This window comes from Canis aureus, chromosome 23 (genome assembly GCF_053574225.1).
Source record: "Canis aureus isolate CA01 chromosome 23, VMU_Caureus_v.1.0, whole genome shotgun sequence".
Classification (NCBI taxonomy): domain Eukaryota; kingdom Metazoa; phylum Chordata; class Mammalia; order Carnivora; family Canidae; genus Canis; species Canis aureus.
In genome coordinates this window covers 14,001,623-14,015,405 of record NC_135633.1, presented here as the reverse complement: position 1 = coordinate 14,015,405, position 13,783 = coordinate 14,001,623, and the positions used below count along the sequence as shown (strand labels likewise).

The 13,783-nt window shown below is 40.1% G+C and overlaps 1 protein-coding gene across 2 annotated transcripts in view; it reads left to right on the top strand.

Annotated features, from left to right (window-relative positions):
- The window catches only part of SPON1 (spondin 1), a 251,520-nt gene that overhangs the window by 67,260 nt on the left and 170,477 nt on the right, over positions 1-13,783 (top strand). For both annotated transcript variants that reach the window (XR_013361993.1, XM_077866396.1), the window contains exon 3: positions 5,502-5,635. Coding sequence is in view for 1 of the 2 variants with exons in the window: in XM_077866396.1 (XP_077722522.1) it covers positions 5,502-5,635 (134 nt within the window). In the remaining variant the exon portion in view is untranslated. The remainder of the gene's footprint in view (positions 1-5,501; positions 5,636-13,783) is intronic.

Genomic DNA, 13,783 nt, shown 5'->3' with positions numbered 1-13,783 from the left:
CAGACTTCAGAGGAAGGAATGTTACCAAAAATAAGAGGAGTATTACATAGTGACAAGGGGGTCAATACTCTAAGAAGACGTAGTAATCCTCAATGTATTTGCACCTAACAACAGAGCATCAAAGTATGTGAAGTGAAAACTGATAGAACTATAAGGAGAAATAGATGAATCCACTATCATAGTTGGAAAATTCAACACCCCTCTCTTAGAAATGGACAGATCCACCAGTCAGAATCAATAAGGACATAACTCAATAGCACTATCTATAAAATGAATATAACTGACATCTATACATTACTTCATCTAACAATAGCAGGTTACACATTCTTCTCATGCTCACATGAAACATTTACCAAGATATACCACATTCTGGGCTATAAAACATGCCTTAGCCAATTTAAAAGAACAGAAATCATACAGTGTCTGCTCTCAGACTACAATGAAATTAAACTAGAAATCAGTAACAGAAGATAGGTGGAAAATCCCCATAAACCACACATTTTTAACTAACACATGGGTCAAGGAAGAAATTTCAAAAGAATTTAAAAAATATTTTAAACTAAATGAAAATTAAAATATAACTTATCAAAGTTTGTGCAATGCAACAAAAGCAATGCTTAAGGGAAAATATAGCATCAAATATGTATCTTAGAAAAGAAAAAGATCTAGATTACTCCTTAGAAAAAGAAAAAATTATATCCAAAGTAAGTAGAGGAAAAGAAGTAATGAAAATGGGATCAGAAATAAGTGAAATTAAAAATCAATAGAGAAAGCCAACAGACTCAAATGATTGGCTCTTCGAAAAGATCAAAAAAATTAGTAAGGCCTAGACACACTAAAAAAAAGAAAGAGAGAGAAAAGACAAAAATCACTGATATCAGAAATGAAAGAAGGAACATTACTGCAGATCCATGGACTCTAGAGGAATAATAAAGGGGAGCAGCCCTGGTGGCTTAGCGATTTAGCGCCTGCCTTCGGCCCAGCGTGTGATCCTGGAGACTTGGGATCAAGTCCCCCGTCGGGCTCCCTGCATGGAGCTTGCTTCTCCCTCTGCCTGTGTCTCTGCCTCCCTCTCTCTCTCTCTCTCTGTGTGTGTGTGTGTCTCTCATGAGTAAATAAATAAACTCTTAAAAAAAAAAAAGGAATAATAAAGGGCTATTATGAACAACTGTATGCCCATAGACTTGATAACCTACATGAAACAAACCAATTCCTTGAAAGATAAAATCTGTCAAAACTTACACAAGAAGAAATAGACAACCTGAATAGGCCTATATCTGTTATAAAGAATTGAATCAATAATTAATAATTTCCCAAAACAGCATCAGACCCAGATGGGTTCACTGCTGAATTATACCAAACATTTAATGAAGAAATTATACCAACACTCTACTTTCTTACTCATTTTATGATGCTTGTGTTACCCTAACACCAAAACCTGGCCAAGACTTTGCAAAAAAGAAAAAGAAAAGAAAAAAGAAAGAAAGAAAGAAAACTGCAGACTCCTATTTCTCATGAATATAGACTTAAAATTCTTCAACAAAATGTTAGTAAGTCAAATCCAACAACGTATAAAAAAAAAATAAAAACCATAACCCAAGTGGTGGAATTTATCGCAGCTAATGCAGGGCTGGTTCAACATTTGAAAATCAGTTAACATAATCCATCAACAGATTAAATAAGAAAAATGTGATCATTATCTATAGATGTGGAAAGAGCATTTGATAAAACCCAGCACCCACATGATAAAAACCCTCAGCAAACTAGGAGTAGAGAGGAATGTCTCAACTTGATAAAGAACATCTGCAAATAAAACCTATACCTAATAATGCAATAAGACAAGAAAAGGAAATAAAAGGTATATAGATTGGGAAGGAAAAAATAAAACTCTCTTCTCAGATGACATGGTTTTCTCTACATAAGAGAATCTGAAAGAATCAACAGAAAACTTCCTGAAACTAATAAGCAATTATAACAAAAGATTACTGGTTACTAGGGGTTGGAGGGAGGGAAGGATGAATAGGCAGAGCACCAAGGATTTTTAAGGCAGTGAAACTATTCAGTACAATACTATAAAACTTCTGTGATGAATGCATGCCATTATACATTTGTCAAAACTGATAGAATTAACAGCACCAGGAGTGAACCCTCATGTAAACTCTGGACTTTGTGTGATGATGATGTGTCAGTGTAGGTTCATCAGTTGTAACAAATGTACCACTCTGGTGCTGGATGTTGATAATAGGGAAGGTTGTTCATGTGTAGAGACAGGGAGTCTGTGGGAACTCTGTACTTTCTGCTCAATTTTGCCGTAAACCTGAACTACTCTTAAAAAAGTAAGTTCATTAATTATTTTAAAGTAGCTCACAGTGTGGAAAAAATGGAGTTGGAGTCCTGCTCTCTTATATTAAAAAATAAACTAAATGGATTGAAGACCTAAATGTGAAAGGTAAAGTTATAAAGCTAATGGGAAAAAAAAAAAACACTAGAAAATATCTTTTGTCATCTGTTTTTTAGGCAAGACCACAAAAGTGCAAGCCATAGGAGAGAAATTGGTGAATTTGACTAGATGAAAATTATTTCTGTTAAACAAAGAGTGCTAAAAATAAGATGAACCTCTAGGTGATAGAAAGATATTTGTAAGTGATTAGGGATTCATATCTAAAAAACTATAAATCAGCAAGAAAAAGATAGGAAAGGAAAGAAAAGGTAGGAAAAGGAAATATTGATTGGGAAGGAAAAAAATAAAACTCTTTTCTCAGATGACATGATTTTCTACATAAGAGAATCTGAATCAACAGAAAACTTCCTGAAACTAATAAGCAATTATAACAAAAGATCCATTGGCAAAGATTCTGAGTAGGCAATTCACAGAAGGAAAAACCTGATAAATTTATGAAGAGTTGCCCAAATTTGTATTAAATTAAGATACCACTTTACATCCATCAGATTGGAAACAATTAGAAAGTCCAATTCTCATAAGTGCTGGCGAGGTTATGGGGAAATGAGAACACTTCCGCATGGGTAATAGAGTGAATGGTATAGCCATTCTGCTCAACAATCTGGCAGTACTTAGTGAGATTTTTTTAAAGATTTTATCTATTTATTCATGAGAGACACCAAGAAAGAGAGGCAGAGACATAGGCAGAGGGAAAAGCAGGCTCCACGCAGGAAGCCCAACGTGGGACTTGATCCCGGGACTCTGGGATCACGTGCTGAGCTACCCAGGTGTCCCAGGACTTAGTGAAATTAATATGATTATATTCACAACCAAACAACTCAACAGTTCCACTAAATGGTTTATATTGCTGAGAAACTCTCATGTGGGTTTGCAAGTAGCACAGCATGAAGAGCTTCATTGCAGCAATGTTTGTGGAGGTAAAGATCTGGAAATCAGCTGACTGTGCCTCACTGGGAGAATGGATAAGTAAAATGTGGTCTATGCTTGCTGTGGAATACTAGGCAGCAGTCAGAAGCCATGAATTACATTCACATGTAATAGCTTGGATACAGGTATCCTCACTTTTTTTTTTTTAATTTTTGTTTATTTATGATAGTCACACAGAGAGAGAGAGAGGCAGAGACACAGGCAGAGGGAGAAGCGGCTCCATGCACCGGGAGCCCGATGTGGGATTCGATCCCGGGTCTCCAGGATCACGCCCTGGGCCAAAGGCAGGCGCCAAACTGCTGCGCCACCCAGGGATCCCATATCCTCACTTTTTGAAAGCTCACGTTATGCCACTCTGCGTTTATGGAAGACCTACACTAGTACCTGTTTTCACCAACGAAAAGAAATCCAAAGAGGATTTTCACTTTTATGAAAAAGGCAGTAAGTGAAAATAGCACTCAGCGTTTGTGTCGCAGTGAGCTGTCTAGAGGCAGTGCACACCTGAGCAGCCAGAGTGGCGTGACCAAGCTCCTTCCCCAGAAACTACACTCATTATCTCAGCATCAAGCCCCATATCGCTTTGAACTGTGTCTGTGAGCATCTGTGTTTTATCTTCATTTACTTTGGGCATCTGTTAGCAGGATGTGTCTTAAGGTATCAGAAAAGCCTGAGGAGGTTATTTTTGGGGTCTGGGAACACTCAAAAATTTTCCATATAAATTAACAGTAATTGCTTCTTCAGCTTTTACCATTTTAGCTTATAAAAGATTTCATAGGTATGCTCTACATTCAGATAGTGGGGAAAACCTGTGTCTTAAAAGCATAAGATTAAGTGAAAGAAACATTAAAAGAAAAAACAATTCTATGTAACTTTAAGTTACATATATATGTGCGTGTGTGTATATACACACACATAATGTATATAATATATACACAATTTTATATATACATATATACATTATAAACTTTATAAACTTATGTTTATACACACACTCAGAAGGGCATATATATGTGGGAGAAGGGTAAAGAATGTAGAGATAAATAAAATATGATACGAGATTGCTTTTGCCTTGTCCAGCGATAAAAACGTATGATGAGCCCAACGCATTTTTGAGTGACTTCATTTTTCTACCTGCTGTCCTAAAAGGAATATGAATTTTTAAAAGTAAAATAAATACAATATGGATATTATCATCTTATTAAATTGTATTTGAGGATTAAATGAGTAACACAGATAAAGCACTTAGCTTAGTGCCTAGTACATGCTACGCACTCAGTAAGTATTATTTATTGTTGTTATTAGCACTACTCATGACATAGCTACGGCCGATCAGTTGGAGTTGGCACTTAAGACAGACTGGATTTAGATGATTTCCCCCCAAGAGATCCTTCCAGATCTAACAGTCTGTAATAGTACAAGAGGGATAGGCAAGTTCTGACAGCATACCCGGAAGCAAGCGGAGAAGTGCTGAAAGTCTTGGGGAATAGGAATGGCCACCAGTGGTTTTTTTTTTTTTTTTTTTTTTTTTTTTGCAGTGTCCAAGGAAACCTTGATGGCCAACTTGGGAGAACACTGACACAATGCACAAACTAGCGAAGTAGAGGCTGCCAAGTAAATAGTGCCATGACGCTGGGATAGAATTTATGTACTTCGGTGTACTTCCTCCAAAGGGTTTTTTTTTTCTTTTAGCATTTTGATTTGAAGTTATAAAACCATAGTTGAATTACAAATTTTAGCTATTTAGAAAGTGCTGGCTTTGGATTATTCCCCTCCCCCTCCTCTTCCTCCCTCTCCTCTTTCTCTTCTTTCCCTGAAGTGGGACACAGTTATGGTAGGGAAATAAGCAAGATCATCACCTAGTGGCCTATTCTCAAAGTGCTGACACAAGATCCTGGTCCCAAAGAGCAGAGAACACGTGCCAAATCCTTGCCCTCATGTTAATTCAACAAGCATTGACTGGGACTCTATGCCAGGCACTATTCTGGTGTCTGGGGATATAGAGCTGCTAACACAAAATGACAGGTTTAAAAATAAAATTAAGGAAGTGTCAACTCGGAAACTTAAGAGCCTTTCCCAAAGTGACATTGCATTTTAATTTATTTATTTTCCACAGATCATAGATGAAGAAGAAACACAGTTTATGAGTAACTGTCCCGTCGCGGTCACTGAAAGCACCCCACGGAGGAGGACACGGATCCAGGTGTTCTGGATAGCGCCACCCGCAGGAACAGGCTGTGTGATTCTCAAGTAAGTAAACAAGGGATCCTTGTAACACTTCACTCTCCTTCCTGGTGGTCTAGCAAAGACTGCATGGTGTGGTTGCAAGAAGAAAAGTGGCTTTATTGGGGCATCAGATGAGTTACATCATCTCTCCACCCTTAGTTATCTTAATTCTGAAATGGAGTCAACGGTCATCACTGATGAAATGCTACAAAAAGAACCATTTACCCAAATCTCCATTTTTATTGAATTCAGTGATTCTCCTGGCCATGCTGTATATTCTAGAGATATTGATTCTAGGGCTGGTTAAGAAAGATTACAAATCAGGTAAGGATCATCTTTGACTTCCTCCATCTGGAAATTAACATCACTATCCTTAAATTGCGCTAGGCTGACCTGAGACCCAACTGTAACCTTCTTAGGCTCTGGCCCTGCGTTATGATCTTATTTTCTTCCTCCTGTCATCAAAACTGCCCTCTTATGACCTTCCTAGCTGGTCTCCTGATCCTTCCTTTGTTAAGTTACAATGCATGATAAGAAGTGTTAACTTGGGGCACCTGGGTGGCTCACTTGGTTAAGTGTCTGACTCTTGGTTTCAGCTTAGGTCATGATCTTGGGGTCATGAGATCAAACCTTGTGTTGGGCTCTGCTCTCAGCACAGAGTCTACTTGAGATTCTCTGCCTCTCCCTTTCCATCTGCCCCTCCCCCTACTTGTGCTCACTTGCACACTCTTTCCCTCTCAAATAAATGATAAAATCTTTTTTTTTTTTTAAGAGGTGTTAACCAAGTAATATTTTTTCTATGGAAGGTAGCATTATCTCAATCCCACGTCTCCAAGTGGTTTGCCATAGGATGATGTTCAGGGAGATGTAAATAGGTGGGCAGGAAACCAATTTCTAAGTTTGGAAAATGCTGTAGACTGTATCCCCTTCTTGCAGATTCCCCACATATATTAGCAGATTTAGTTTTGCAAAGTCCTACTAAAATGAAAGCTGTTTAACTTGGTTTCACCAGCATTCCCCAACCTTATTTGACTTCTTTTTTCCTGTGACATATATTATTAACATTCACCAGTTTGGGAAATACAAGCCATAACCTATTTTAAATAGATTTAAAGACCGTATAGAGCGATACTGGGAATTTTAGGATTTAAGACAGGCAAACTGTCATAGGTAGATGGACAAGGCTCCAATCCCAGCATCCAAGCAGCCATTTTCCCATGGAGGTAAGGCATTGGGACCTTTCCAAGCATCTTCCTCTTATGTGAGTCCCCTAGGGCCTGATTTCTATATTTGGTTCATTTGTTTGCACCCCCAGCAGGTGGACATTTCAACAATCTTAGAACTGTAGTTAACTCCAGCCCACCTCTGAGGAGGGGCTAGTAAGGCGGCATTCCAAAGAGGTAGTCCAGTCCCTGGACTCAGCTGTGTCTGGCTTATAGAAAAATAGCCCACAGAAGTCTCTGGAAGCCTCTGTCCATTATTCAGGCCCAGCCCTGTCTTTGTCTGGCCTCCCTTTCCTGCCACTGTCTATATATCACTTGTTTCTTAGTTTGATGCAAGCTGAGCCTGCTTACTTGATTCCTTGAGTAGTTTATCTCCTGGCATCAATCTGTACTAGTGAATCTTGTTCAAAAAATGGATAAAGAAGATGTGGTTTATGTATACAATGGAATATTACTCAGCCATTAGAAATGACAAATACCCACCATTTGCTTCAACGTGGATGGAACTAGAGAGTATTATGCTGAGTGAAATGAGTCAATCGGAGAAGGACAAACATTATATGGTCTCATTCATTTGGGGAATATAAAAAATAGTGAAAGGGAATAAAGGGGAAAGGAGAAAAAATAAGTGGGAAATATCAGAAAGGGAGACAGAACATGAAAGACTCCTAACTCTGGGAAACGAACTAGAGGTGGTGGAAGGGGAGGTGGGCGGGGGGTGGGGGTGACTGGGTGACGGACACTGAGGTGGGCACTTGATGGGATGAGCACTGGGTGTTATTCTATATGCTGGCAAATTGAACACCAATAAAAAATAAATTTATTTTTAAAAAAAAGGATTAGCAGTAGAACTTTAAAAAATTGAAACCTTATATATAAACTCCAGCATATAACATGAATCTAGCTGAAATATGGGAGAAGGCCTGTGGAAATAAAGGCCGCTGAAACAAGAACAAACCAGGGCTATTAATCGAGTGCTTGCTATATAGCAAGGGAGTCAGCTGCCATCGCTAGCATTTGGCAGGGACTCCAAGACAAGCAGAGAAGTGGGAAAGCTTTTTCGGGAAGAAAGGGCAGACTATAGGTATGTTCTGATTAGAAGGTGGTATTAGTGTGGGGAAGCTGGAAAGAGGCTAACTAAAAGTGGAACATCTTATATAATTGATTTGGCTTTCTCTTATTGGTCCTGAGCTGGAAATAGAGGAGGCAGTGGGAGCAAAAATTAGAGGAGCTAGTGGTTATTGACAAGTCCTAAATGCTCCAGACTGACATTACAGGGGTTGTGGTTTGGGTTCCCAGGCCAGTTGCTGCAGAGTTTGGGGGTCAGAGCTCTATCATTGTGGCCATATGTGGCCTGCCTGTTGTCCATTGGTGTTTTCTGTGTCTCGGCCTAGGGACTAGGTTCCCAGGTAGCTTTCTGGTACCCACACTCTTGACCCTGGCTGTCCGGTCACTCCGCAGAGCCTGGAGCTCTAAAGAAGAAAGTTGGAAAACCTTAGATTTATGTGATGAGTCTCCCTGCTCTGAAAATCCTTATCCTTCTGGCTCGGATCTCTGGTTTTCTTTGACTTATTGTTCTCACAAACCAGAAATGTTTGATCTTCCTGGCAGAAGCCAGAAAGGCATCTCTTGTTTACGCGTTAACAATGAACATATGTGAACATATGTTTATCCATTAACAGTGAACAAGTGTGGCTTGTTCACTCACTGGTTCTTTCAACAAATGTAACTGAGCTTCTATTTGCACAGGCATCCAGGATATATAGACAACTGACATAAGTTCTTGGCCCTCAAGATTCTCATGGGCCAAGTGGAGAGAGAAAAGTCAACCAATACTATCTCAGTAACCAGTAACTCAGCAGCACATCTAGCAGGTTTTATCAGATTTAATCTTCATAACAAACTACCCCCATTTTGCAGAGGAGGTCCTAGGGAAATTAGGCAAGTTTCTTGAGTCACATGTCCATTTAACTCCAAAGCCCCATGTTCTTCCTTTCTTTTGTTTTTTTTTTTTTTTTTTGCTTTTTTTTTTTTTTTTTTGAGAAGGTATCTGGAGGAGCAAACCAAAGATATCCAGCACACATAGGAAATCGAAATCTATGTCTATTTCTCAAAATGGCTAGTTAGTTGTCCCACATCCATTTATTGAATAGTTTGTCTTTTCCCCAATTGTTTGAAATGCTACTTCATCAAATATAAAATTTTTTCACAGGTCCGTTCTGCTCTGCTGTCTTTTTATCTATTCCTGCACAAAACCCACACCATTTTATAGCATAATTTTATTTTATGTTTTGATAGCAAGTCCTCGCTCGTTAATCTTCTAGTTCAAAATGTTCACAGCCATTCAGGCAGATTCATAGTTCCACACGAATCATAGAATAAGTTTGTTGTAGTTCAATAAAACTTATATTGGAATTTTGAATAGACTTGCATCGAATTAATAGTTTAGTGTGGGAAATGTCAGCATCCCTACAATATGCTTCCCCAGTAAGAAATATGGAATATGCCCTATTTATTCAGATCTTTATATCCTTCGGTAAAGTACTGTGATATTTCTTCATTGAGATTGCACATTCTTATGTGGCTTTTTCCTCATAGATATTTTATAGTTTTAGTGCTTTTGTGAATGGGCTCCCTTTTTTTCCCTATTATACTTTCTAATCATCGATTGCTTTTGCTTAGGAAAGCCACTGATTCTCGTACTCTGAGTTTGAATCTGGACATTGTTCAACTCTCTTGATAGTACTAATGGCTTGTCCTTTCATTCTTTTGGGAAATTATGAATAAGTATACCTTGTGTTTCCTTTTCATATTTAGTTTATTGTCACCTCTAGATGACTATTAAATGGGGTTCATGCTTGTTTCTGATTTTAATGGGGATTCTATGATATTTTACTTTTTTAAAAATTTTTTTTGATATTTTACTTTTTAAGTGTAATATGAAGTACAGGTTTCAAATTGGTGCTTTAATCAAGTTGAGAAGGACTTTTTTTTTTTTCCTAAAGAGTGAGGGTAAGAGAGTGGTGTGGGGGAGAAGGAGAGAATCTTAAGCAGGCTCCATGACCAGTATGGGGCCAGACACAAGACCCTATCCCACAGCCCTGAGATCATGACCTGAGCCAAAATCAAGAATTTGAGCCACCCACGCACCCCGAGAAGGACTCTTTATCTAGCTAAGAAAGTTTCCTTTTTCTTGTGTAGAAGACAGCATTTGGGAAACTGGACAACCAGGATTCCATGTGTACCTGACATGTACCCAGAGTTTACCAGCATGGGAAAGACTTAGGGTATTAAACAACGATCCTGATTCCCAAGATATTTTCAGTGTGGTTGTGGTAGAAATAAAAATATATATGCAAAGGTTAGCAAGCCCAAGACAAGTATGAACTGGGGACAAATTAAACGTGGGTAGTCAGAAAGGAGAAGAGTGAGGAATGGAATAATGGAATCACCAAAGTTTCTCGGAAAGTTGGTTTACATCTTGAAGGCTATAGTAGGGTTTGGATAAATGGACAGAAGAATGAGGTTATTCTGGGTGAAGGGGAGGACTTAGTGCAACTGAAGTGAGGTTTGGAGGTTAAGAAAAAGCATGGCAGCCCCAGGAGACAGACTCCATGAATTAGAAGGCCTTTGGGGGCCAAAATCCATTGCTAAGTCATGGAGGCCTTCCAGTGTCAAGATAAAGAGATTGATTTTGATTCAGGAGGACCAAGGGAGCCATTAGTGGTTATTAAACAGTGGACTGACATGCTGGGAAGAAAGTTCATTAAAAAGTTAGTAAGGACACTTAAATCTGGCAGCAAAGCTCAGGGCAGATGAAAGAGGAGATGCCGACTTTTTTGCAGAACCCTCGCTTGCAAAAAGGAGCATTTGTGTCGTGGTGTTTGGTTAATATTCCTAGTAGACTAAGCTGCAGAGTCTGCTAAATGTCTGTAGATGACAGCTCTGAAGCCTGCTTGGTTAGTCGTGTTCCTTTGCCCAGGAGGGCAGGAAGGGAAGCACATAGCAATTACGACTTTCCTTTTGGCACAAACCTGACACCATTTCCATTTTCCATTTGGATGCAAAGATTTGAACAGTTCTAAATTACAGGCTTTCCAGGCAGACCTCCTTATAGCCTTCTCCCTACAGTTGAATGACCCAGCACTTAAAGTTGCCCTGGCATGCTGAAAAATGCTGCAAACATCATAGCAAAGTAGCAACTGATTGAAAGAAAAAGCCCCTGTGAATAGAATGAATGTGTACAGATCCCACCAGAGGGAAATCTCGTCTCCTTAAATCTGACAAAAATGTTGTCCCCTGAAGTGATCTTCTCTTTTCATACATTTATTACCTTTAGCATATACATTTATTACTGGATTTCTGACATGCATTTATAACCTTCTGGAAGGGTCTGAGATATGGGTCCTCCTGCTTCTGAAGAGATAGTCATTCGGTGACCTCTTTGGGAGTTCAACCATATGAAACTGTGGTTGGGTACAGGATACAGGTAAAGCAGGGAAGCCTGGGTGGCTCAGCGGTTTAGCGCCGCCTTCAGCCCAGGGCCTGATCCTGGAGACCTGGGATCGAGTCCCACATCAGGCTCCCTGCATGGAGCCTGCTTCTCCCTCTGCCTGTGTTTTCGCCTTTCTCTCTCTCTCTGTGTTTCTCATGAATAAATAAATAAAATCTTAAAAAAAAAAAAAAAAAGGATACAGGCAAAGCACTAACAGCCATGAGCCAAGCCCTATTCTAGACGTATTAGAAATAATGATGTCATCGTCATAGCCATTCCCTGAGGGAGATACTACAGGGGACACTGAGGCACAGGATAGAGTAAGTAACTTGCCCAAGGTCGTGGACTATGTGACAGAGCTGAGATTTAAACAGAAGAGCTCGGCTCCAGGGTCTGTGATCTGTTCTCTACCATCGCAGATGGGTGCCACTAGGTCAGATTCAACTCTGACTTCTCTCTCCCCTGACACCATTAGTTGCCAGATCTAGTCTCTTCTGGCTACCACTTGCTTTGTATTCATTGCATCATTCACAGACACTGCTTGCCACGGTATTACAAGAACCAGCTACTTGCCCACCCTGGTTCCTTACCCTCTGCTCCTTCCTCTGGGATAAGACTTGCTATCCTCTTACATAGCTGAGTCACACCACTTACCCAACAAAGCTGAACAGGGCTTTCCATCTCCTTCAAGATAAAGTCAGGAATTTTAATCAGAGCATTTAAGTCTCCCCATGTCCTTTCCCAGAGTCTCTGATCCGCCTCTTCTTGCCCTGAATGCCTCCACAAACCCTGTGCTCCAGCCATTCCTGTCTGCTCATTGTCTTGGTGACATTTATTGAGCGCCTCCTGTGTGTAGGCACTGAGGACTCAGAGGCTGTCTTTGAGGATGTCACAGTCTAGGAGAGAAACACGCATGAAACCAATCAGGTTCGCGATCTTTCATCTGCAATTTGAAAATCCAGAAAGCTCTAAAATCCAAAAGATTTTTTTTTTAACTCATTTAGGGCCTGAACCTGCTCTGAACTGACTTAAAGTTGTTTATAGTCTTTTAGTGTAAATATTAGTGTGCTGGATGCTGCCCCAGACCCTAATAGGAATACTACAAAATATATGGGATTTACACTATATTGACTAAATATTGACTTTCGAAGTCCAAAAATATTCTGAATTCTGAAATATACTTGGCCTGGGGGGTATCAGATAAGGGAGCTTTGCCGTGTTGATTACAATCCACAGTGGGAAGTTTGGTAATGAAGAGTATCACTCCAAGAGGACAAAGGAGGTGGCCCTGTGACAGGACTGGGTTATACATAAATGTTAAAAAGAAGCAACACATTTCTTGCCAAACTTCATAACCTATTCCTAGCTGCAGCTGCTACAAGATCTGAGAACTTACGCAGTGTCGCCCATTGCCAAAAAGTAAAGTTAGCATGGTGTCCAAGGCCCTTCACGACTTGTTCTTTCCAGTCCCATGTCTAGGTCTGAGACTGAGCCCCATGGAGAGGATCAATTTTATCCCTCTTCCTGGCCCTAGTGCAGGACTTGGCAAATCACAGCTGGGAGGCCAAATCCAGCCCACTGCCTGATTTTGTGAATAAAAATTTTTGGAATACAGCCACCTCCATTCATGTATGTATTGTTGAGGGCTGCTTTCATGCTATATTAACAGAATTGAGAAGCTGCAACAGTAAAATATTTTTTCTCTGGCACTTTACAGAAAGTGTGTACTGACCCCTGTTCTCACACATACCCCAGTGCTACAAACTTAGTAACTGCTGACTCCTATTCCAGGTCCGCAGAAAAGCCCAGCTGAGACAAAGGGTTGTCTTCAAGTGGTTTATTTGGAAAGTGACCTCAAGGCGGGGGGTTGGCGGTAAGGAAGGCATGGTTCAAAGTGTTAACTTGGCCATCACTGTAGGCAACTGGTGTTTGATCCCCACCAGGACCTTTTGAAAAACCTTATGACACAGGTCTCAGAACAGTGTACCTAAGTATAGAGGGGAAGCCATTATCCATTGGCTTTCATCCTCCATTGATCAGGGTTGGCCTCACAAGCATTAACTCCCTGTGTACTTCCGAGTTACACACATTTGAGCATTCATCAGATTCTGAACCCATACTGTGGATCAGCGAAGTCTGGGGATAGGAAGCAAGAGAGCACCATGCAGATGAAGTGTGCGTCATGCAATCACAGTAGGGTAGAGCTGGTCACTGCTGTCCTAGTGGTTGAGGTCAGAGTTGGCTTGGGAGGATATGTAGAGCCAGGGGTATAGAGGTGCCTGATGCATCAGTAATGTGCCTGACCATGTCAGTGGCTCATGTGCCTCAACAAACACTGTGCTAGTTATACCACATGCCTTATCTCACTTAATTCCCATAAAAGCCTCTAGAGTCTTCTCTATTTTCTCTGTAGGGTGTTCCCTACAGAGAAAATAGAGATGATAGTTGATGAGA